The sequence below is a fragment of the Arachis duranensis genome, chromosome 9 (genome assembly GCF_000817695.3).
Source record: "Arachis duranensis cultivar V14167 chromosome 9, aradu.V14167.gnm2.J7QH, whole genome shotgun sequence".
In the NCBI taxonomy this organism is placed as follows: Eukaryota; Viridiplantae; Streptophyta; class Magnoliopsida; order Fabales; family Fabaceae; genus Arachis; species Arachis duranensis.
The window spans coordinates 23,827,323-23,850,206 of record NC_029780.3 but is presented as its reverse complement, the minus strand read 5'-3'; the positions used below and the strand labels follow the sequence as shown (position 1 = coordinate 23,850,206).

Below are 22,884 nucleotides of genomic sequence, written 5' to 3'. Positions count from 1 at the left end.
CCTATCGAACTCCTTTCACGCACACAAAACTATATTTCTTCTTTTTCTTCCTTCCTTCTCTCTTTCTCTCTCTTCTTTCACACCCTAGAACCCTAACTAACCACAATTTCTCCAGAAATGGTGTTTCACCATTGCAGAAAACTCTTGCCAGAAATCTGAGTCCCTCTGCCACGTGGAGCAGAATTGTTCTTCAAACTGTGATGATTGCCTCAAAATCTGCATCACCAACCCCAATACTACTATTATTCCCAACCACCGCCACTGCCACCGCCATCGCCACCGATTCCTCCTCTCCCCATAGACGATACATCAGACCATGGAAAAAGCCACGCGCTCTCGCCCTACTTGGTCCTTGCTCTCTTTGTTATCGGAGCTGCTTTCTTCGTTGTTATTTGCTATGCAATCTTTGCGAGGATCTTCAGAAGGAGGAGAAGATCCTTATCGCCACCGTTGAATCTTCGAACACAGGATAATTCGCGTGATGATTTCTTCGTTGATGAGGAGCACGGTCCTGTGGTGGACCACCCGATCTGGTACATCCGTAACCCTATCGAGCTCTGTTAGCTACAATTCTTCTATTCCATCTGTACACTCTTTCAACAAGGTTTTTGCTTTTCTTAATTTACTTCTGTATTTATCTTGGTCTTGCTTGTTTAGGTTTATTAGGACTTATTCTTTTTTCTCATTTGTTCTTTTGTGTGTATGAACTACTTTGCAGATTGATTGTTTTGTATATAGCTTCTGCTTTTGTTTTATTGGTTTCATAGAGCTTCAAATTGGAAGGAGGCTTTACCTCCAGGGATTAAGGGATTCTGAGTCATGGATGTGATGTCGGAAGCTCTTCGAGCTTGTCAAAAAACTTCCATGAGATGGATTCATCATCTGAAGATGAGGATCAGGGAACTCATCAATGTGGTTCTGGCAATTCCAAAGATAAAATTCCTCTTCCTGGGCGGCTGTGGAGAAGCTTACTATTGCAGGTAAGGTTGTAGTTGTTTGAAATGATGTAGGGTGTATAATGCTTTTGTTTTGTAATTTTTCCTACTTGGGAATAGAAGTAAATAAGTGCTGTGAAAGTTCTATGAAAATGTTTGTAAATAATGTATGTTAACTTGAGTTCTAAAACAACAGTACAATGAGAAAGCTACACAATACCACTATTTCTATCTTCGGCTGGAGATTATGAAAAAATCAACCCATGCTCCGGTTCTTGCAAATTATTCTTTCTGGATTGTGCTTTGGAATAATCTGTTTTGATGATGTTGTCAATGCCTGTAGCACATCAGGTGCAGAGGCTGACTGGGAATCTTCGCATTCTTTACTCTGCACTGGCGAGAGGTCTGATCCCGCTCATAGGGAGGCACTTCTTAAATTCAATAAACATGCTAATGGTAAGATTCTTTCTGTTTGGAAATCAATGATTTTTAACAATCTAAATTTCTTCAGAATATATTATTTTTTTTATGTTCCTGTTTATTTACCATAAGTGAAGTAGAAGTTTCATAAGTGAAGCTAACTACATTGAATTCTCTGGTGTCAAGGCAAGTGATTTCAATGAACCATCTATACACCTGAACTTGTCATTATGATTTTGTTATTATTTTGCTATGTTTACTAGTGTTTCTAATTCTTTATGCTATTTAGAAGCTTGTTTATAACTTGAATATAGTGATATACTGATGTTAGCTTAATGGAATAGATGCACATTTACCTAAAATGTTGTTCACAGTGCACAAATAACTTGAGAATTGGTCATGTCAATTATATTGGTGGAACTATTTAAACATTTTTATCTAGTGGCCATGTCAACTAAAATTGGGACTGTTGATTTCAGGGATGATATAGTGATATGGGCAAGGAAAAAGACTGGTTCGTCTGTTATTAGGATAAATTCGAAAAAGAAGGCAGAGAAATTTCTGACAAAGTATCATACATTTGTTATTATGTCAACTCATTGTTAGTGTTTCCACTTTTCTGGGCTGTGCTAATTTTTGTGTGCAAATATATCAGGGACATGAATATGACGAATTCGTGAGAGCTGCAAAGTTGGATAATAAACCTGAAATATACACTGCATATGGTGAGTCGGCAATTGTTTCAATCCTTATGTTCAATGAGTTTAGGTTTGGTCAATGGCAGTTTTAAATTTTGGTTGGTTTTGACTTTGAAGTTTCAATCTTTCCCCTGTTTCTGAATTTATGTGTGGAACTCAGCAATTAGAATCTTGATCTATGTATTCCACAAGTATGCTTCATGGAAAAATTACGGGGTCAAAACTCGGAATTTGAGTTCAGGTGCGGCTTCTTGTTTCCTTTACGGTTTGGATATATAGCAAGTTGAGCTTTTCGTAGATGGAGCGCTTCAAAAGTTGTTTTTACAGATAGTTATAGCCAAATGACAAAAGCTTTTTACAAAATTTTCTCTAATGCTACTTTTTCATGCTTTTTTAACGGCGTTGCTTCCACTATCTGTAGTGTTTTAATGGATTATTTGATGGTTTAATCCCTTAATTAGGATCTGAATTGTGTGACTGTCCACTTCAATTCAGTTCTCTTCTTTGAAAAGGTGTTCCTTTTGGACTAATAAGAACAATTTCTAATTGACATTAGTTGCATAGAACGAATCTTAATTAATATTTTATCTATATATTTTGAAGATAATTCTATTTTCTACCTTGCGTGTCTTATTCATATAACTTATACTATACTTCATTAATTGCTATAGTATTATTTGTACATCTGAATTGAATTAGGAATTGTATATTGCTACAACATATTTCACTTACAAAACATACAATTCATGCACTAAGTTGATTCATATGCATGACACTTCTCTATGCTAATTAACATCAGTATATATGCAGTGCACATGCAATATATGTATCTATAGCGAGTATACATACATATCTGTGTATATATATATATATATATATAATCATGAGATTGTGCTTATTTCTGAAGTGCTGACACCTTTGCAGAGCATACTCTTTCGATATAATACCATTGTTTATATTAATGTATATTTGAGTTTGATTTTTCATTTGCTTAATACTTACAATAATATTTATTCTTCAATTTTTTTTATCTTTTTTATTTCTTCCTGAGATATTTAGACTGCAAATTTAAATTTTATTTTCTTGCAATGATATAAACCTTTTGATGAAACTCATTTTCAGATAAAAGCATTGCAACATGAACTTGTATAGAGGGTTGCTTTATTTAAAGGGACCAAGACCAACACTAAGGTTGTAGTGGTATGTTTCTAACATACAATTCTGAGCTTCATTTATTTTTGTACCATAGAAAACGGTGCTCATTCTCTCCTACAAATTTAAATCTATCAAATGTTTCTTTTCTTACACTTGTTATTTAATGGTTCTTGACTTGTTGTAATTTTTCAGCTACTCCTTCCCAAAGAATCCACCAAAAACTAGACAAAAGGATAAAGGGGAGCCTCTAGAAGAATTGTTTGAGATAAAAGGATGGTAGTTTTGTAGTGAATGTCTTTCATGAAATCAAAGCTTGTGGTGAATGTTATTTAATGTTTTGTGGCAGGATAGGGCATTTTGTTCCTTAAATTGACTAATTTCTTTTTGTCACTTGTGCATCATCTTCTATCAGCCAGAGCATCATATACTGAGTTATATTTGTTTATGATTGTAGTATAGAATGAAGTTTGTTTATGAACTATATATTTGAATTGCTGAGATATTTTATCTGGAATTTGCATGCATATTCTTGTTCTTTCCTGTTCTTGTTATGACTTGATTTTGGCTCCTTCTTCTTGTCCTTGTCTGAGCAGGTATGGGGAGACCGAAGGAAGATTTTTCTTCCTGATTTAGGATTAGAAATAGGTGGTGATATGAACCTAGCCGCTGGCATTCAGGTGGCATAATTGGCTCTTAAGCATTGGCAAAATAAGAAGCAGCAACAAAGGATTATTGTCTTTGCTGGAAGGTACAAAAAATTGTCCCTTTCTGAAATATTTAATTCATTTGTTTGTAGCTATTTTCTCATCTAATTATCTCATTTCATGGTTTCTAAAGTCCTGTCAAGCATGAGAAGAAAGTATTGGAGATGATTAGAAGAAAGTTAAAAAAGAATAATGTTGCACTTGACATTGTCAATTTCGGCGAGGAAGATAAGGGGAAGACAGAGAAGCTGGAAGCACTCCTTGCAGCTGTAAACAATAATGATACCAGCCACATTGTTCATGTTCCAACTGGTACAAATGCTCTTTCTGATGTGCTTATAAGGTTTGTGAATTCAATTTATCTTATTTTATTTCTGTTTCTTACTTTTTAATAAGGATTCCCATTTGATCCAGGACTTCTTTGATATACATGTGAGTTAAGGAATTTGTTTATTATCTGCTCGGCTTCTATCCAATTCTGTTCTGTTTTCTTCCAATCTGATTGAAGTTTGGGGCTTTGGACTCTTGTGCTTTTTCTTTTAATCCTTTCCCCAATTATTTACTAGCTCACCAAATAGACATTGGCTCGTCCTTCATATATTTTCTTTGCCAAACCCAAGTAGCAAAAATGGCATGCTTTAGATGGCTCTCGTGAAATATTTGTCATACTTATTCTGTCATCCTATTTTTTTTTTGTGTTAGAGGATTCATTGTTGCTCCGACTCTTTTTTAATTCTTTCCTGTAGTACAATAACAAATTTGATTTCTCTATTGAGAAGTAATTTTGTAACCTTGTTTTGTGGCAGCACACCTATTTTTACTGGCAATGGTGAAGGTGGAAGTGGATTTGCAGCTGCTGCAGCAGCAGCTGCAGCTGGTGGTGTATCTGGATTTGAGTTCGGTGTGGATCCAAACTTGGACCCCGAGCTAGCTCTTGCTTTAAGAGTTTCAATGGAAGAAGAGAGAGCCAGGCAGGAAGCAACTACAAAAAAAGCTGCAGAAGAAGCTTCTAAACAAGAGAAGGGTGGTGAGCAGCAAGCCAACTCACAAGATGCAACAATGACTGAGTGTGCTAGTGCATCAGCTTCAGAAGCTGAGACAAAGACAAATGATATGATGGTTGGTGCTATTTGTTCTTTTAGGCAGATTTATTTTTCTATTTCTTCCCCCCATAGGCAGAAGAATTCATGCAAATATGGCTGATGGATGCTGATTCATGTCCATTTTTTGAGAAAGAATTCAGTTAATCTTTCTGTAATATATGTAAAATTGTGTAAAATTTAGTATGTTTGAACAATATATTGAGGATTATAGTTGATAATATACTTTGTTTATGTTTTGAATTATATTAACTTGCTTGTTTATAATAATTTTTTTTAGCTTTATAATACGATGAATTTGTTTATTTTTTGTAATATTATAAATATTTGAACAAATTAGATAAAAATTCATATTAAATTTATATTTATTTTGTATGAAAACAAGTTTATTTTGTAATTGGAAAAATAAAAAAAATATTTTACTTTACTGACGGATTTACAGACGGATTTTCTGTCTGTAATCACAACGTGGGATAATTTTCCAAAGTTCAAATTACAGACGAAAAATCTGTCGGAAAATCTGTCTGTAATTACAGACGGAAAATCCGTCTGAAAATCTGTTTGTAATTACAGACGGAAAATCCGTCGGAAAATCCGTCTGTAATTACCGACGGAAAATCCGTCGGAAAGTTCATCGTTTTGGGAAAATGGATGGAGAATTTACAGAGGGAAAATCCGTCGGTAACTGGTAAAAATCCGTCGGTAATTTTCCGACGGAAAAAATCCGTCAGTAAATAATTTCCGACGAGGCTTTTATAGAGGGACAAAATCCGTCGATAATTTCGTCGGTAACAAAAAATCCGTCTGTAATATAGACCAAATTTGTCTGTAAATCTGTCTGTATTAAGCCATTTTCTAGTTGTGACATTATCCATTATATGAAATTAAATTCAAAATAGCTTTCTACAGAATGAACCGAACATGTTATTAAGGTGAAACAGTTATATAGTACTAAATGAACGGAACATTATCCATTATATAAAATCAAATTCAAAATAGCTTTCTGCATAATGAACCGAAGACGTTATTAAAGTGAATCAACTATATAGTACTAAATGAACGGAACATTATCCATTATATAAAATCAAATTTAAAACACTTGTGTCTACAATTTAGAGATTATCAATTCAATTCAATTCAATTTAGCAATTGCATTCTATTCAATTCGATTCAAAAAATAATCCAAACCTCATCCGCTTAATTCGTTTCAGAAGAATAATCCAAATTGCTCTCATTCAACTGATTTAAAGTTGAATCATTCATTGTTTTGATAGAATATTAAAATCTAAAAATGAAGAAGATAACTCCACAAATCAAAAAAGAAAATGAAGAAGAATAGGAAGAAGAAGGACGAGCAGTAGAGAAGAACAACAAGTAGAAGAGAAGAAAAGAGAAGAAGAACAATGAGATTTCAGATCCAAATCGTTAACATTGAAGAATGTTTACGTTGAAGAAGGGGTTTACGTAATTCTGTTACGTTAATAGAAGGGAGAGGGAGACGTACATGTATTTCACGTAACTTGGGGGGAGGGGAGAGGCGCATTAACAAAAAAGTGCTTGGATGACTTGGTTAGGTTTTTTATATGGATGTAGAGCATTATTGTTTCATTATATACCAAATTTAGTGGATACTTGATAAACTGCTACAATAATAAATAATTTGTTAATATCTTTTTGATATTATATCATACTGCCTTGCTTAAAAAGCATTAACCTTAAGAGATATTAACTCTAATAGAATCTTGAAGTAATCACAACTTCAAAACACTTAAAAGAGATACAAAACTCTTTCTTTAATTAGATAATATATGAAAAATCAGAATCTCAATTTCTTAAAGAAAAATATACGATTACAAAAATTAATTTATATCATTCTTATTCATACACCACTTCACATAATTTATTGTAAATGTGTTTAATGATAAACTCATACAAGACTTTTATTTGATGAATAACGGGGTTAAACGTACAATGAAAGAAAACTAAACCAGAACAATCTTAGAAAAACATACTCCTAAAGCATTAGCCCTAAAATAAAGGCAGATACAAGATGGTAAAGAAGAAAAAATATGAACCCCATATGACAAGAAATGACCGAAGATAGCTAGTTTGTCAGCGCAAGAGTTTGCCTCTCTGAATTCATGATAGATCTCCCAAATATTCATCTTCCTACACTTGCCTTTTATTGTAGTGATAAGAGATCTAGCAGAGTGAAAATCTTGCTCCTCTTGGGAACACAGTAAGATGACCACCTTTGAGTCTATTTCAATACTCATGTAATTAATGCCAAGTCCAATGGATAAGTCCAACCCAAAAAGAACTCCCTAAAGCTCTACTAGTATTATCGTGCAAGAACCGATATTCGCACTAAAACCCGCAACAAAATTCCCTTCATGATTTTTCACTACAAGAAAAACGTTGAGTACCATCAGAATCACGGTTGGTATATATCCAATGAAATAAACCTCGTTAGTAACAAATTATCATCGGATTTATGCGTTCAACGGTAATTTATGTCGGATCTAGCGATGGAATATGGGTATTAAGAAAACAAAATCTGTTACAATGTACTGTCAAAAATTTTCTGACGATAATGTTGGCGCCTTAGCATATGGCTTCAGGCCATCTTACTGGTGGATTAATCCAACGGTTTGCCAACGAAAATATATTTTTTAATTTTTTTTTGGAAAATTAGCTGGGCTATTACCGTCGGTATAGTCTGACGATAGATTTTTTTTTTTTAGTAATCTTTTTCCGTCCATCTATAATGTACCCTGATAATTAATCATCGAAACAATGCTTTAAACTTGATGTGAAAAATCAAATATACAAATTAAAAATACGAAATGATGGTAGTTGAAATATCTGAAACAATGCTACTTATATCACATTCTTCTCAAAGGTTGGTAAAGAAATACTTATGATAGAACTATATTTATACTAACCCTATTCAGATTCATCATCTTCTTCCTCTAGTTCACCATCCTCCTCTTCCAAGGTAATTTCTTGGTCATTGAACTCATCTTCCTCTTCTTTGTCACCATCGACCCCGTATTTTTCTTGAAGATTGTCGTTCTCTGAGGGTAGTGCGTCGTCATCTATTTCAAGGTCAATGATGTCATCATCCATAGCACCCGATCTAAGAGTGATCAAATCACCGGTATCAACCACCATTTTTGAAGGAGTTGGGTCATTAATCTGGTAAGGTTCCTGACCCTCTATCCTATTATCAAACTCGATGTGGCCTCTTAGCTTAGTCTTAACCACAGCATTTTGAGGTAGAATAAAAGGATCACAGTAACTATATTTCCTAGTTACATTAACTTTAGTGATTCGTAGGCCTTGTGCTTTTGTGTTCCTTGTCGTGAACTTGGATTATACCATTCATATTTAAACACGTACACTTTGTACGTAGTGTGACAGAAATACTCTAATTGAATTATATTGTGTAACACAATAAACCAATTAGAATTACCACCACCTGAATCCCCATGAACCCAAACTCTGGGTGTTATTTATTTTCTTTTTAATCGACCACTATAAAGAATGGAACCGATATCAATTAACATTATATATGGGGTAGCTAGGACCCTTATTCATCGGGCCCAACTAGTTCTAAATCTGTTGTGTCAGTCAGATTCACGATGACAAATTCTTTAAACTAATATCGAAAATTCTTCAATGAGGTATCCGGATTTGCCTCTTGGAATAACCTATATGATAGAATAGGATAAAGAAATTTTGATTAGATTAAGAAGTTAGTATCTTACTGATTGTAATATTTATGAAGACTTAAAAAAATCACATGAGGTAGGATAAAACTCGGTCACAGTTAAGCAACACATGCAAATGTGCAACATTGATTTCTTTCTACTCTAACGAGTAGTCATTGCCCGCACCCATTGCATCTCCTTCCGGAGCAAAGATTAGATATGTTGTTTCACTTGATAAGGATTCTCCCCTCTCACCATTTCCAACTCTTGTTCTACGTGACTCAACATGAAACTGGAAATAGAATGAGCAAAATACGGATGCTTTCTTAGCTAGGAATGCTTTGCAGATGCTACCCTCAATCCGAGCTCTGTTCTTCACTATGCACTTGAATAAACCAATCATCCTGTCAAATAGGTACATACACCTAAATTAGACCGGCCCACATAGTATTGCTTCGTACGCTAGGTGGATTGCCAAGTGTTCCATGACATTAAAAAAGGATAGAGGGAATATCCTCTCTAGCTTACAAAGTTTGATGGGAATGTTCTTTTCCATGACTATGAAATCATTAATGCTAAGTTTTGTAGCATATAACTCCTTAAAGAACTCATTTATTTCTATGAGGAGTTTCCAAATATTGGAAGTTCTTTGAATGCGAAAAGAAGCAAAGACTCTACGAAGACATGATAATCATGACTCTTCAATCCAGCAAGCCTACCCTGTGAGACATTTACATACCTGCTTAAATTAGAGGCATAACTAAAAGAAAACATTAATCTTCTAATCCATTTACAAACGTTTTATCTCTGGTCCTTTGATAGAGAGAACACCGCCTTTGGTTTAGTACACCACCCGTTCTCAAGTCTCTTTAAGTTCAGATCTAGCCACCTGCAAATTTCCACCAAGTTTATCATAGCCTTTTCATTATTCTTTGTTCGCTCATTGTCCGTTACTGTATGCATGATATTATCAAACACATTTTTTTCAGTGTGCATCACTTCAAGACAATGTCGAACTAAGTTATCTTTCCAATAAGGCAATTCCTAAAATATACTCTGTTTAGTCCAATTATGCTCCCTGCCATATCCAGGAGGTCTTAAACCTTTCCCGTTATCGATAATCCTTGGGATTCTACTGACACGATGCCAAACTTGACTACCACCCAACCTCATGGGTGCCTATTCTTGTTCAGTTTTATTCTTTTTGAACGAGTCATTGTTGTGTCGAAAAAGACGATCCATGTCGAGGAATCTTTGGTGGCAATCAAATCACGAATTCTTACTATCATTCATAAACCAAAATGCCTTTATATCCTCCTTACAAATGGGGCATACCATTCTGTCCTGAGTGGAACAACCTGATAACATCCCATATGCAGGAAAGTTGTTAGTGGTCCACATCAACGCAGCATCCAATTAAAAGTTTGTCTTCGTCAAAATATCATACGTTTCTATACCATTCCATAACTCCTTTAACTCATCCACCAAGGGCTATAAGAAGACATCTGTTTCGGCTTTTGGATTGCTGGGACCAGGAATGATACAGGTTAGGAACATGTACAGGTCTTTCATGAACATTTCAGGACTCGGGCTATAAGGTGTCACCATTATAAGCCAAAAAAGTACGCGTTACCGAGATTGGAATTCATGGCGAACCCATCAGAGCACAAAGCTAGTCTAACAGTCCTAGACTTGCTCGGAAATGTAGGATGAACCCGATCAAAATGCTTTCAAACTTCTCCATGTGATAGGTACGTCATGATTCCATCATCTCTCTTGTTGTTACTATGCCAAGTCATGTGAGGAGTCAAACTCATCGATGCATACAATCGTTTTAGCTTAGAGATTAAAGGCAAGTAGTGCATCTGTTTCATTGGAACTCTCTTAGTTAGTGTTTACCAATCTGTTTTCACTCGACTTGAAACCTTGGTGATTCACAAAATCTGAATTCAGTTAAGTCTGCATCTCTCTTGTAATACAGCATACAACCATGCAAACAACAATTATTTTTACCGAATTTAGACCCAATTTTGAAAATAACTTCTTTGCTTTGTAGTGGTTTTGGTGATTTCTGTGGTCTCGATAAGTACCAATTTATTGCAAAGGGTGACCCACTTATCAAAAGACTCTTGTATGATTGGACTCAGACTTAATACTCATCATTCTAGCACATGCAGACAACTTTGAATGAACGTCCGATTCTGTAATACATGTTGCATCAAACACCATTTTATTGTATCTCCCTTGGTTAACCTCCCAATTTATTTCTTTTATATTTAGTTCTCTCACCACTCAAACCCTTGTTGATCGACCATTGGACATATTCAAATTCGAGGCAAACTGGTTGATTCCCTGCTCGTCCACTTCTCCATGTTCCGTCCACATCCAATACTCATCCTTGAACCTATTATAGTAGAGGTGAAGCGTTATGTCTGTAGGTCCTAACCACCTAATCAGTCGACACTTATGACACAGACACCTAGATACCCCTTCAGACCTAAACGGTTCCATCCTGATGACATGCGCAACAAACGCAAATCCCCTAAAAGAATTCAGGTTTAAACCCCCCCTCCGCATCCACCATTATCCCTATCATACATCCATAGATGATGACTTAGAATCATATTGCAACACACACCCTAGAATTCAACCAACAACACAACTTATTAAAATTTTTAAATGGCAGAGTGTACCCTATAATTAGAATCTCTCGCTAAATATAATTATCATTTTCTGGCAAACCAAACATATTTTAAATAATTTAAATAAATTCAGCAGAACTTCTCCTTAATTTAGAGACATCCATCAAATAAATATAACAGTTTTCACAGAGAAAACAGCTGCAAACATAAATTATAACATACACGCATTCAAAAAAAACATTAAATCTTAACCGTTCTAGTGCGCAACCCCTTATAACTCCACAATTTTTTAGCAAATAAGGGTTTTTAGAAGGCGCCACTACGTAACCTTCTCCCACTTCTGTCCTAAAATTCTATCCTAGGAAAAGTAAGTCCAACATACAATTTAAACAATTCATTATATTCAGAGATAGAAAACCAACCTGGAATATTACTGCACAAACAACAAAAAAGCAATCACCAACTAATCTCAAAAAATAGCACTGTCCTAATAAAAAGGACAACGTATTAAATTCATAAGAAGAAACTAATTCAAAAACTAATTTACAAGAGTAAGTAAAACTCATTATTCCAATTAATTAAAACCTAATTCTAATTTCACCAAACTAACAAGAGGCATGATAAAAATAAGTGACATAAGGTTGATGCAATTAAAAGAAATTTATTCACTAAATTCAACTAAAACTTTTCAATAACTCAAGCACTCTTAATCTCACCTTACTTAACCTACTCTAACATTATTTAATTTTTACTTACATTAAATTAACACAACAATTCCTAATCACACAATTCATTAAACAAATTTAACTACTGGTTTAACAAAAACCCTAACAAAATGCTGAACTCACAAATTAATATGAAAAAATAAAACAACCCTACCAACAATAAATCTGATGATAGTGGTTGTAAGGTCTCTTTAACGCGGTGGTGACAGAGGCGGCAGTGATGGTGATGTGAACAATAACCACAGCAGAGGATGTGGTAACGATGACGACGTGCTTCCGGGGACGGTGACGGTGACAACTTTGACGGAGAGGGAGAGAGAAGACAAGAAGAGAAAGAGAGACAGAGAGAGACAGAGAGAGAGAGAGAGAGAGAGAGAGACAGAGAGAGAGAAGAGAGACAATGTTCGCACAACTGAGGGGTAATGTTTCACATTTGAATTTTACCCCAATTTTACTGTAAAATTTATTGGCAAATTAATCCGAGGTGATACCGGTAAAATATATCGATGAAAAATCCGATGGTAACATTGGCGCTCATGAATTATGTTTTCAAGCCAATAATGACTATTGCCTTTAGCAACGGAAAATCTGTTCCGATGGTAATCTTTTATGGCGACGAATTTCTCCTCCTTTTCATCAAAAAATCTGACAGTAAATCTGTCAGTATAATTCGACACTAAATTCGATGATAATTCCAATGGTACTGAACATTTTTCGTATAGTGTCTTATTATTTCGCCATAGTTGATGCGTGAGCATCTTCTCTGTCTTTTCCTAGTGAATTTGCATTCAAATTGTTGAGTTAAATTAAGATTTAATTACCTTTAGCCACTATAAATGCTACTTTGAGTTGTTTGAAATTTCTATTTATTTCTGGTAGCATTCGGATGGATTTGATGGAGTTTTGTGGCAGAAAGGGAAGAAAATGAATGATGCTGTCAACCCCGACCTCCTTGCACTCAAATAGAAATAACTTGAGCTATAGAAGCTCAATTAACGTGATTCTAGCGACATTTGAAAGCTAACTTCTAGCGCTTTCCAACGATATATAATAGTATACCCTTTTCTTCCATTTGATTCGACCTCCTCCACGCTGAACTTGAGGACTTCCAAGTTCAGCGTGGACTCAAAGGAAAACCAACGAAGAAGCCACTGCCTCCTCCACCCTGAACTTGGAAATTCCCAAGTTCAGCGTGGTCCACACTGAGCTTGGGAATTTCCAAGTTCAGCGTGGACCTTAATGAATCAAGTGGTCCCCATGTACGTCCATAGGCTGCACGCAGAATTTATTTAATTTTTTATTAAACTTTTATTTTATTTATAATTAGAAAAGATATTATTTAGTTTAAAAAATATATTTTACATTAATTAGGATTAGATATAAAAGGGAAAAGAATCAGCCCTTCGTACTCTCTTCTCTTCTACCTCATTCCGCAATTTACAGTTTTACGAATCCTAGTTTTTCTCTCTGAACTATGAGCAACTAAATCTCCACTGTTAAGGTTAAGAGCTCTGTCTATTGTATGGATTGATACCATTAATTTTCTATTTTAATTCATATACTAATTTATAATTCAAGAATTTTTTTCGTTCTTTATCTTATGAATTTGGGTAGAACGGAAGTATGACCCTTGTTCTAATTGAGTTCTTGTATAACTTGGAAAAAGCTTTTTACTTGAACAACATCTTGAAAACATATTCTCCTAAATTTCTAATTATCTGGACTTAACGGGATACGTGACATATAATCCTCTTATATTTGGGTAATTAGGATTTTTGTGGTATATAAACTAGAATTGTACTTCACCCTCTAATTGGAATTAAGTGACCAAGGAATTGGCGGTTGATGAATTTTAGAGGAGACTAAAAAGGTCTAAGGAATTAGGGTTTAGTCACATACAGTTTGCCATGAATTAAATCTTGCATGATTAAAATAGTTAGTAAGAAAAGTCAATCCGAAAAATAGATATCTCTGAAGCCTTAATTGTTTTCTCTATATATATGTCACCTCAATTTACTGCTTGCTTTCTGATTTTCTGAATTTACTGTTAATGTGTTTTAACTCTCAAAACACCATTTTCTGTTAGTCTAACTAAGTAAATCACTTAACCATTATTGCTTAATCCATCAATCCTCGTGGGATCGATCGTCACTCACTTGAGGTATTACTTGGTACGACCCAGTGCACTTGCCGGTTAGTTTGTGGTTGTAAATTCCGCACCAAATTTTTGGCGCCGTTGTTGGGAATTGACTGTGATTGATAACTATTCGTTGTTTGATTACTTAGATTAGATAATTTTTCTTTTAATTAATTTTTTTATTATTATTAATTTTTATTTTTCACTTCTTTTGTTTCCTTTATTTTATATTTTTTCCTTGCCTTTCGTTTCCATCCCCCTGTCCCCTGTTTTTTTTTTACTTCCTTTTATTATTATTTTTTTTAACTCTCGTCTGTTCTTTTTTTAATTTATTTTTATTTTTATTTTCATTTTTTTGTATTTCATTTTGTTTTCTTTTTTCATTATTGTTTTTATCTTTTTATATTTTATTAGTTTTATTTTATTTGTCTTTAATTTAAAAAAATTGCATCTTATATATATTTTTTCCTCTTAATTTCTGAAATTAAGTTTGGTGTCCCCTTAGTTGTTTTATTCTTCCTAACTATTTTACTTATTGAGTTTAAATTTTATACTCCTTTTTGTTTATTACTTATTTTATTTTCTTTATTATTCAATTTATTTTCTTTATTCTATATTTCTTTTATTTTCGTTTTCTTTAATATTTTATTTTATTTTATTTTCCTTTATGTTCTTTCTTCTTTGCTTGTCTATTTGCCACATAGTGCGTTTAATTCTGTTTAGTACTTTGTGCTAAGAAAAAATAATGGAGAGAGATCACATGTGTTACTACTCACACCCAAGGAGTGATTCTTATTATTGTGGATGGAGGAACTACCTGAATTTTGGTTGGAAAAGTCAAAATGAAAGAAACTTCAATACTCCATGTTCCAACTATTAAGAACTACCATCTCCATATTCATACCAAGAACCACCACCTCTCTATCCATGTCAAGAACCATCATCTTTCTACCCATATCAAGAGCCACTATCTCCCTATTCATACCAAGAACTATCCTCTTTTTTACTCTTATCAAGAATCATCATCTCCTTCTTATTCATATCAAGAGCCACAATCTCCTTATTCATATCAAGAACCATCAGCCCTTGAGCTTCTCATGAAAGAATTCATACATAATATAAGGACGAGTGTCAAAAATGTAGAAAAATATGTGCAGTTGATTATCAAGTCCCAGAAAGAGGAACAAGCAAATTCCATCCCAAGAGATATAATGCAAGATCCTATGGAAGAAAGTGAGGAAATCAATCAAAGGAGTTCATACTCCAGTGAATTAGAGAACTGTCCACCCTCACACATGGAAGAAGAGGAAGATGCAAAAACAAAAGAGGAAGATACACCAACAAAGAAGGAAGATACACAAACAAAAAGGAGGTTGTAAGGGATGAAAATAATTATGGAAATCTACACTCCAATGAAGCAGAGAGTGGCATCGAGGGTGAGTTTATTGAACCACCAATTCAAGAAGTTTTTGATGAAGGGTACACTCTAACTATCACACAACACCCAAATTTTGAAATCAAAGAAGTGAAGGCAACCAAGGAAAGTACTGAAAAGGGGATTGTAACCAAGAAACAGAAGAAAATATCCATGAAAAAGAGAAGGTCAGCAAAAAACAATCCAACCTCTACCCTAATAAGCAAGGTGAATCAAGCTAATCACAATAAAAGAAAACTTGTTAGGAGGACTTTATATCAGGGGGCACTAATCTTCACCTCTCACCCCTTGGAGTCATTTCTTTTAACCAACTGGAAGAAGAGGAAGAAAATTCAACAATCAAGTCTCAGGCTAGTGACATTAAAGAAGCTCTTGTTGGGAGGCAACCCAACTACTAGTATCATTGGTTTTGCAGTTGCTTTGGTTTTTAATTTTATAGTTATTTTGATTTTAGCATTATAGTTATTTAGTTTTGGTTTTAAATTACTTTATCTAATTTTTTTTAGAATTTTTCTTGTTTTACATGTGTTTTGGTCATGCAGAATGATTAGAACAGGAACAGGAGCAATTAAGAAGAATTTTTGATACCCTGTTTTCAGATTTTCTTTACTTAAGGATAAGCAAACTTTTAAGTTTGGTGTTGTCGCTTCGCTTTTGGCCTTTTCCGTTTATTTTAATAGCACCAAAGGGAGATAAATGTTCTTTATGGAGGAATGAGATGGTCACCAGCATAACTGAGGTGGTTGAGTTTCTTTCATTCTATTTCTCTTCCGTTCTTATTTTGTTGTCTTCTGTTTTCTGTTGCTTTGATTGCCTGCATGATCTTTAGTACTTTCAGTTCTTATATTTAGTTTCATTCTGTCATTTGCTTTTAGTTAAAAAAATTGTCTCATATATTGCTCACTGAGCCTGAATTCAAAAGAAAAAGAAGTGATGTATTGCATAAAAAATTGAGTTTATATTTAAGATTAATCTTATTTACTTAAATGTGGTGGTATTATTTGTGATTTTGAATGCATGACATAAACAGTGCATATTTGAATTTGAATCAAAGGATGTTGATGTATAAAGAATAGGAATTTAGAGAACTATTATGAATTCTCTGAAGTAAACAAAAGCTTAATCCTTGAAGCAAAAGAAACAGTAAAAGAAAAATAAGAGCAAGGTTGACGTTAGGATTTTTGCTAGTAAAGAATTTTATAAGAATAGTCGCGTTGTAGATATAGATTCTAAACCAACAGAAATCCCTTTGTGCAAACGTTTTGGTTGTCACAAGTAACAAACCCTTTTTAAAATTGATAACCGAGTATTTAAACCTCGGGTCGTCTTCTAAAGGAATTGCAGGGAGGTATGTTCTTATTATTGGTTATGGAGATTGTAAATTGGGGTTTGAGAATGAGGAATGAATATGGCAAATAATTTAAATGGCAATTAAAATAAATAAATACTGTAAAGCAAACCCTTTGGCAAGGTACGAGAAATTGGAAGTCCAGACTTAGTTATTCTTATCAATAATAATGAAGTTGAATCTTAATTCCACTTAGTTAACCTTTGCTAAAGCAAAGGAAAGTCAAGGGACTAATTAGTTTGACTTTCGAATCCTATTTATTTCCTAAGAAAAGGTTGGGATTATTGAAGTTCAGTTCAATTAGCAAAGATAACAGTTATCAATTATGTCAAGCTAAGATAACTCCTGAGTTACTGATTTCTTAACCAAGACCAAAAGGAAAAGAAACTAAATCTACTGGAATAAAAATTTCTTCAGATTGGGAATAATCAATAACATAAATAAAAGAAAGAAATATTAGCTGGAATACCTCAAATAACATTAATTCGAAAGAGTAATCTGTAACATAGAAGAATTCATAAACTGATTTGAAAAGCAAGTAATGAAAAAGGAATATTGAACCTGATAAGAAGATGAGATAAATTCCTAATTTCTAAAAATCCTAATCCTAAATCCTAAGAGAGAGGAGAGAGCCTCTCTCCCTAAAAACTACATCTAAAGCCTAAAATGTGAATTATCAAAGCTCCCTCATGAATGGATGCATTCTCCAACTTTATAGCCTCTAATATGTGTTCTCTGGGCCGAAAACTGGGTCAGAAACAGCCCAAAAGTCACTTCCAGTGCTTTCTGGTCCGTACAGGTTGCGGCCAAGTGACGCGGAGGCGTCATCCATGCGTCCGCGCGGATTGCTGTTCGCAGATGCGATGCGGACGCGTCATTCACGCGTTCGCGTCGCCTAACTTCGGGGTAGCTATGGAAAATTATATATCAAATCGAAGTCCCGGACGTTAGCTTTCCAACGCAACTGGAACCGCGTCGTTTGGACCTATGTAGCTAAAGTTATAGCCGTTTGAGTGCGAAGAGGTCAGGCTGGACAGCTTAGCAGTTTCTCCAACTTCTTGTATTCCTTCCACTTTTGCATGCTTCCTTTCCATCCTCCAAGCCATTCCTGCCCTATAATATCTGAAAACATTTAACACACATATCAAGGCATCTAATGGTAATAAGAGAGGATTAATAATAAGCAAATATAAGATCAAAGAAGCATGTTTTCAATCATAGCACAAAATCAGGAAGGAAAATGTAAAACATGCGAATTGTCTAAATAAGTGAGTAAAGAGTTGATAAAAACCACTCAATTGAGCATAAGATAAACCATAATATAGTGGTTTATCAAAGGTCCAAGGCTCTGAGCATCAATGATTAGGGAGGTCTGACATGATTAAAAGCTCAAAGAGTTGTTCGCCTAGTCATATGCTTGTGGTGTAATTGTGTCAAGTAATCCTTGAGACAGAGCAACAAGAGTCAAGATCAAGTGCATTTATCAGAGTATGCCCAAGGCTTTGAGCATCACTGTCTGGGTGTAACTGAAAGAAAAATCAGAACTTAAAGAGAGTTCTCCAGTTAAGTACTTGTGATATTTTTGTGTCAAGTAAATCTTGAGACAAAACATTTAAAGTCACGGCTAGGCTCAGGGTGCAAAGCACCCAAGAAAAGAAAATTAAAGGAAATTTGCTGTGTTCAAGGATTAAACTGAAGCATAAAATATTAGAAAATTCATAATATTATCCGAATTCTAATTCGGAATGGCAGTACCATTCTTCTGATTCAAAGGATAGTGAGATGCCAAACATATTCAGGATTGCAATTGTAAACCCCACTTCAAGAAGAGATATGAGCTTAATCGAACTCTCACTCTCATACAAATTCACATCCTAGGCCTATACTAGTTTTGGTTGCTTGAGGACAAGCAACAATTCAAGTTTGGTGTTGTCAAGATTTAATTATGTTTAGCCACTATGAATGCTACTTTGAGTTGTTTTCAATTTCTATTTATTTTAGGTAGCATTCGGATAGATTTGACAGAGTTTTGTGGCAGAAAAAGAATAAAACGAATGATGTTGTCAATTCCGACCTCCTTGCACTCAAACAAAAATAACTTGAGCTACAGAAGTTTAATTGACGGGATTCTAGTGGCATTAGAAAGCTAACTTCCAGAGCTTTCCAATGATATATAATAGTATACCCTTTTCTTCCATTTGATTCGACCTCCTCCACGCTAAACTTGAGGATTTCCAAGTTCAGCGTGGACTCAAAGGAAAACCAACGAAGAAGCCACTGTCTCCTCCACACTGAACTTGGAAATTCTCAAGTTCAGCATGGACCCAAGAAGAATGCCAAAGGAAACACTGCCTCCTCCACGCTGAGCTTGGGAATTTCCAAGTCTAGCGTGGACCTTAATGAATCAAGTGGTCCCCATGTACGTCCATAGGCTGCATGCAGAATTTATTTAATTTTTTATTAAACTTTTATTTTATTTATAATTAGAAAAAGATATTATTTAGTTTAGAAAATATATTTTACATTAATTAGGATTAGATATAAAAGGGAAAAGAATCAGCCCTTCGTACTCTCTTCTCTTCTACCTCATTCCGCAATTTACAGTTTAACGAATCCTAGTTTTTCTCTCTGAACTATGAGCAATTAAATCTCCATTGTTAAGGTTAGGAGCTCTGTCTATTGTATGGATTGATACTATTATTTTTCTATTTTAATTCATATACTGATTTATAATTCAAGAATTGTTTTCGTTCTTTATCTTATGAATTTGGGTGGAATGGAAGTATGACCCTTGTTCTAATTAAGTTCTTGTATAACTTGGAAAAGCTCTTTACTTGAACAACAGCTTGAAAACATATTCTCCTAAATTTCTAATTATCTGGACTTAACGGGATACGTGACATATAATCCTGTTATATTTGGGTAATTAGGATTTCTGTGGCATATAAACTAGAATTGTACTTCACCCTCTAATTGGAATTAAGTGACCAAGGAATTGGCGGTTGATGAATTTTAGAGGAGACTAAAAAGGTCTAAGGAATTAGGGTGTAGTCACATACAGTTTGCTATGAATTAAATCTTACATGATTAAAATAGTTAGTAAAAAAAAGTCAATCCAGAAAATAGATATCTCTAAAGCCTTAACTGTTTTCTCTAAATATATTTCACCTCAATTTACTGCTTGCTTTCTGATTTTCTGAATTTACTATTAATGCGTTTTAACTCTCAAAACACCATTTTCTGTTAGTCTAACTAAGTAAATCACTTAACCATTATTGCTTAATCTATTATTCCTCATGGGATCGACCCTCACTCACCTGAGGTATTACTTAGTACGACCTGGTGCACTTGCCGGTTAGTTTGTGGTTGTAAATTCTGCACCAATAGGCTGTTGTACCATCTTTGAAAACAGACCCATCAATTTAGTTTTAGAAAATTAAAGGATGGATAGGAGGTTGCGAACGGATACTTTTCTCTATGAAGCTTACAACTTTTTTTCTAGACTTCGGGCCTCCTCTTATACGATGTATTAATCTTTATTGATTATATTTATATTACTCATTTAGTTTACGCTACGGGGCTTCCTCCTCCTCCTCCTCCTCCTCCTCCTCCTCCTCCTTGATGTGTGGAAAACGATCCAACACAAAACTCACCGGCAAGTGTACCGGGTCGCATCAAGTAATAAAAACTCACGGGAGTGAGGTCGATCCCACAGGGATTGAAGGATTGAGCAATTTTAGTTTAGTGGTTGATTTGTCAAGCGAATCAAGTATTGGTTGAGTGGTTTATCTTTAACAGAAGCTAAATTGCTTGGAATGTAAAGGGAGAGGGGAGAATTGCAGTAAATTAAAGAGCAGGAAAGTAAAGGATGCTGAATCTTAAAGAACAAGAAATTAAATGACTGAAACTTAAAATGCAAGAAATGTAAATTGCAGTAACTTAAAGTGCAAGAAATATAAATTGCTTGAATAGAAAAGGGAATTGAGGATTGGGAATTCAGAATTTCAGCAAGGGAAAGTAAATTGCAACAATTAATAAAGCAGAAGAGGACTTGGAAGTAACTAAAATTCAAACAGAAATTGAAATTAAAGTGCAGCAGGGTTCACAAAAGAACCAACAAGGAAAATGGGATCTCAGGGCTCAAGAGACTAGATAGCAAAGTCTAGATCTCAATTACCTTCCCAGATCCAAGCCCACAAAGCAATTAACAAGAAATTGAAGAAGAAGCAGTAAAGGAATTGAAATTCAACTTAATTATGCAGAAGATGAATTAAAGAGATTTTGAATGGAGATTGAGACAGAATTTCCTCAATTCTTCACACCCAAAACTCAAAACAAGAAAAGTAAACAAGAACGAGGAAGAAGAGAGATCAATTCTCCTCCCTAATTCTCTGAAATCTCAGTGAAGTCTCTAAGAGAAAGTTCAAAAGCTCAAAATGAAAGTCAAAGTTCAAAAGAAAATTCAAAGTTCAAAAGTAAAGTAAAAGGTGAAAAGAAGGTCCTAATTACATCAAACTATCTCCTATTTATACACTTTCTATTCTTGGATCTTAGGATTTGGATGGGCTTTTGATTTGGTGAAGAAATGAATTTTATTGGATTTTTAATCCAATTTTAGCCCATGAAGAATTAGCTTCCAGGAGGCTGCCCTGCCCTTGTGGAGGGCAGGGCAGAAAATTGATGCGTGCAGCCTTGGTGCGAGCGTGGTGCGTTGGTGTGTGCTGCAGGATGCTGCCCTGCCCTCGCGGAGGGCAGGGCAGAAATTTCTGGTGTGCCATTTTGGTGCCTGTGCGCGCTGCTGGTGCTGCCGAATGATGCCCTGGTGCGCCAGGTTGGTGCGCTGGCCGTGCCACAACAAAATCCTGCCCTGCCCTCGCGGAACGTGCCACAACAAAATTCTGCCCTGCCCTCACGGAGGGCAGGGCAGCGTTTCCAAATTGAAGTCCCGTGTTCGAGATTTGGCCGATGCACACGCTACTATTTTTCCTTGGCTTTCTTGGCACCATAATGAGGCCTAGTTCCTTGCTTCCTCATTGTGCCGTGTTCGACTCTTGTGGCAAGCAAGGGTAAACTTTTTCCTTTGATTTATTTTCCATGAAGGCCCGATACTGCCCTTGTGGAGGGCAGGGCAAGGTTTTGCTCTTCTTTAATCCAAGGCACAATTTTGTGCTCTGCCCTTGTCGTGGGCAGGGCAGAGTTGCCTCATCAAGCCTTCTTTCCTTATGTTGCTGATGAGCGGATATTTTATACGCTTTTTGGGAGTAATTTCATGTAGATTTTAGCATGTTTCAGTTAGTTTTTAGTAGAATAATATTAGTTTTTAAGCAAAAATCATATTTCTGGACTTTACTATGAGTGTGTGTATTTTTCTGTGATTTCAGGTATTTTCTGGCTGAAATTGAGGGAGTTGAGCAAAAATTTGACTTAGACTGAAAAAGGACTGCTGATGCTGTTGAATCCTGACCTCCCTGCACTCGAAATGAATTTTCTGGAGCTACAGGAGTCCAATTGGCGCGCTCTCAACGGCGTTGGAAAGTAGACATCCAGGGCTTTCCAGCAATATATAATAGTCCATACTTTGCACGAAATTAGATGACGCAACTTGGCGTTGAACGCCAAGTTCATGTTGCTGTCTGGAGTTAAACGCCAGAAAAACGTCATGATCCGGAGTTGAACGCCCAAAACACGTCATAACCTGGAGTTTGACGCCAAGAAAGGCCTCTACTCGTGGATAGCTTTAGTCTCATCCCCAGCACACACCAAGTGGGCCCCAGAAGTGGATTTCTGCACCAATTATCTTAGTTTATTCATTTTCTGTAAACCTAGGTTACTAGTTTACTATTTAAACAACTTTTACAGACATTTCTTGTAT

At 35.2% G+C, this 22,884-nt stretch overlaps 1 protein-coding gene and 1 pseudogene across 1 annotated transcript; both read left to right on the top strand.

Annotated features, from left to right (window-relative positions):
• The first annotated feature begins 807 nt into the window (after positions 1-807).
• On the top strand, positions 808-1,906 carry LOC107465167 (histone-lysine N-methyltransferase ATXR2-like). Its single transcript, XM_021131061.2, has 3 exons — positions 808-980; positions 1,279-1,391; positions 1,835-1,906. Exons 1-3 carry the CDS (start codon positions 820-822, stop codon positions 1,843-1,845), a joined length of 285 nt encoding a protein of 94 aa, XP_020986720.1. The 5' UTR covers positions 808-819; the 3' UTR covers positions 1,846-1,906.
• Positions 1,850-5,159, top strand: LOC107465166 (26S proteasome non-ATPase regulatory subunit 4 homolog; annotated as a pseudogene).
• The last annotated feature ends 17,725 nt before the right edge of the window (positions 5,160-22,884 follow it).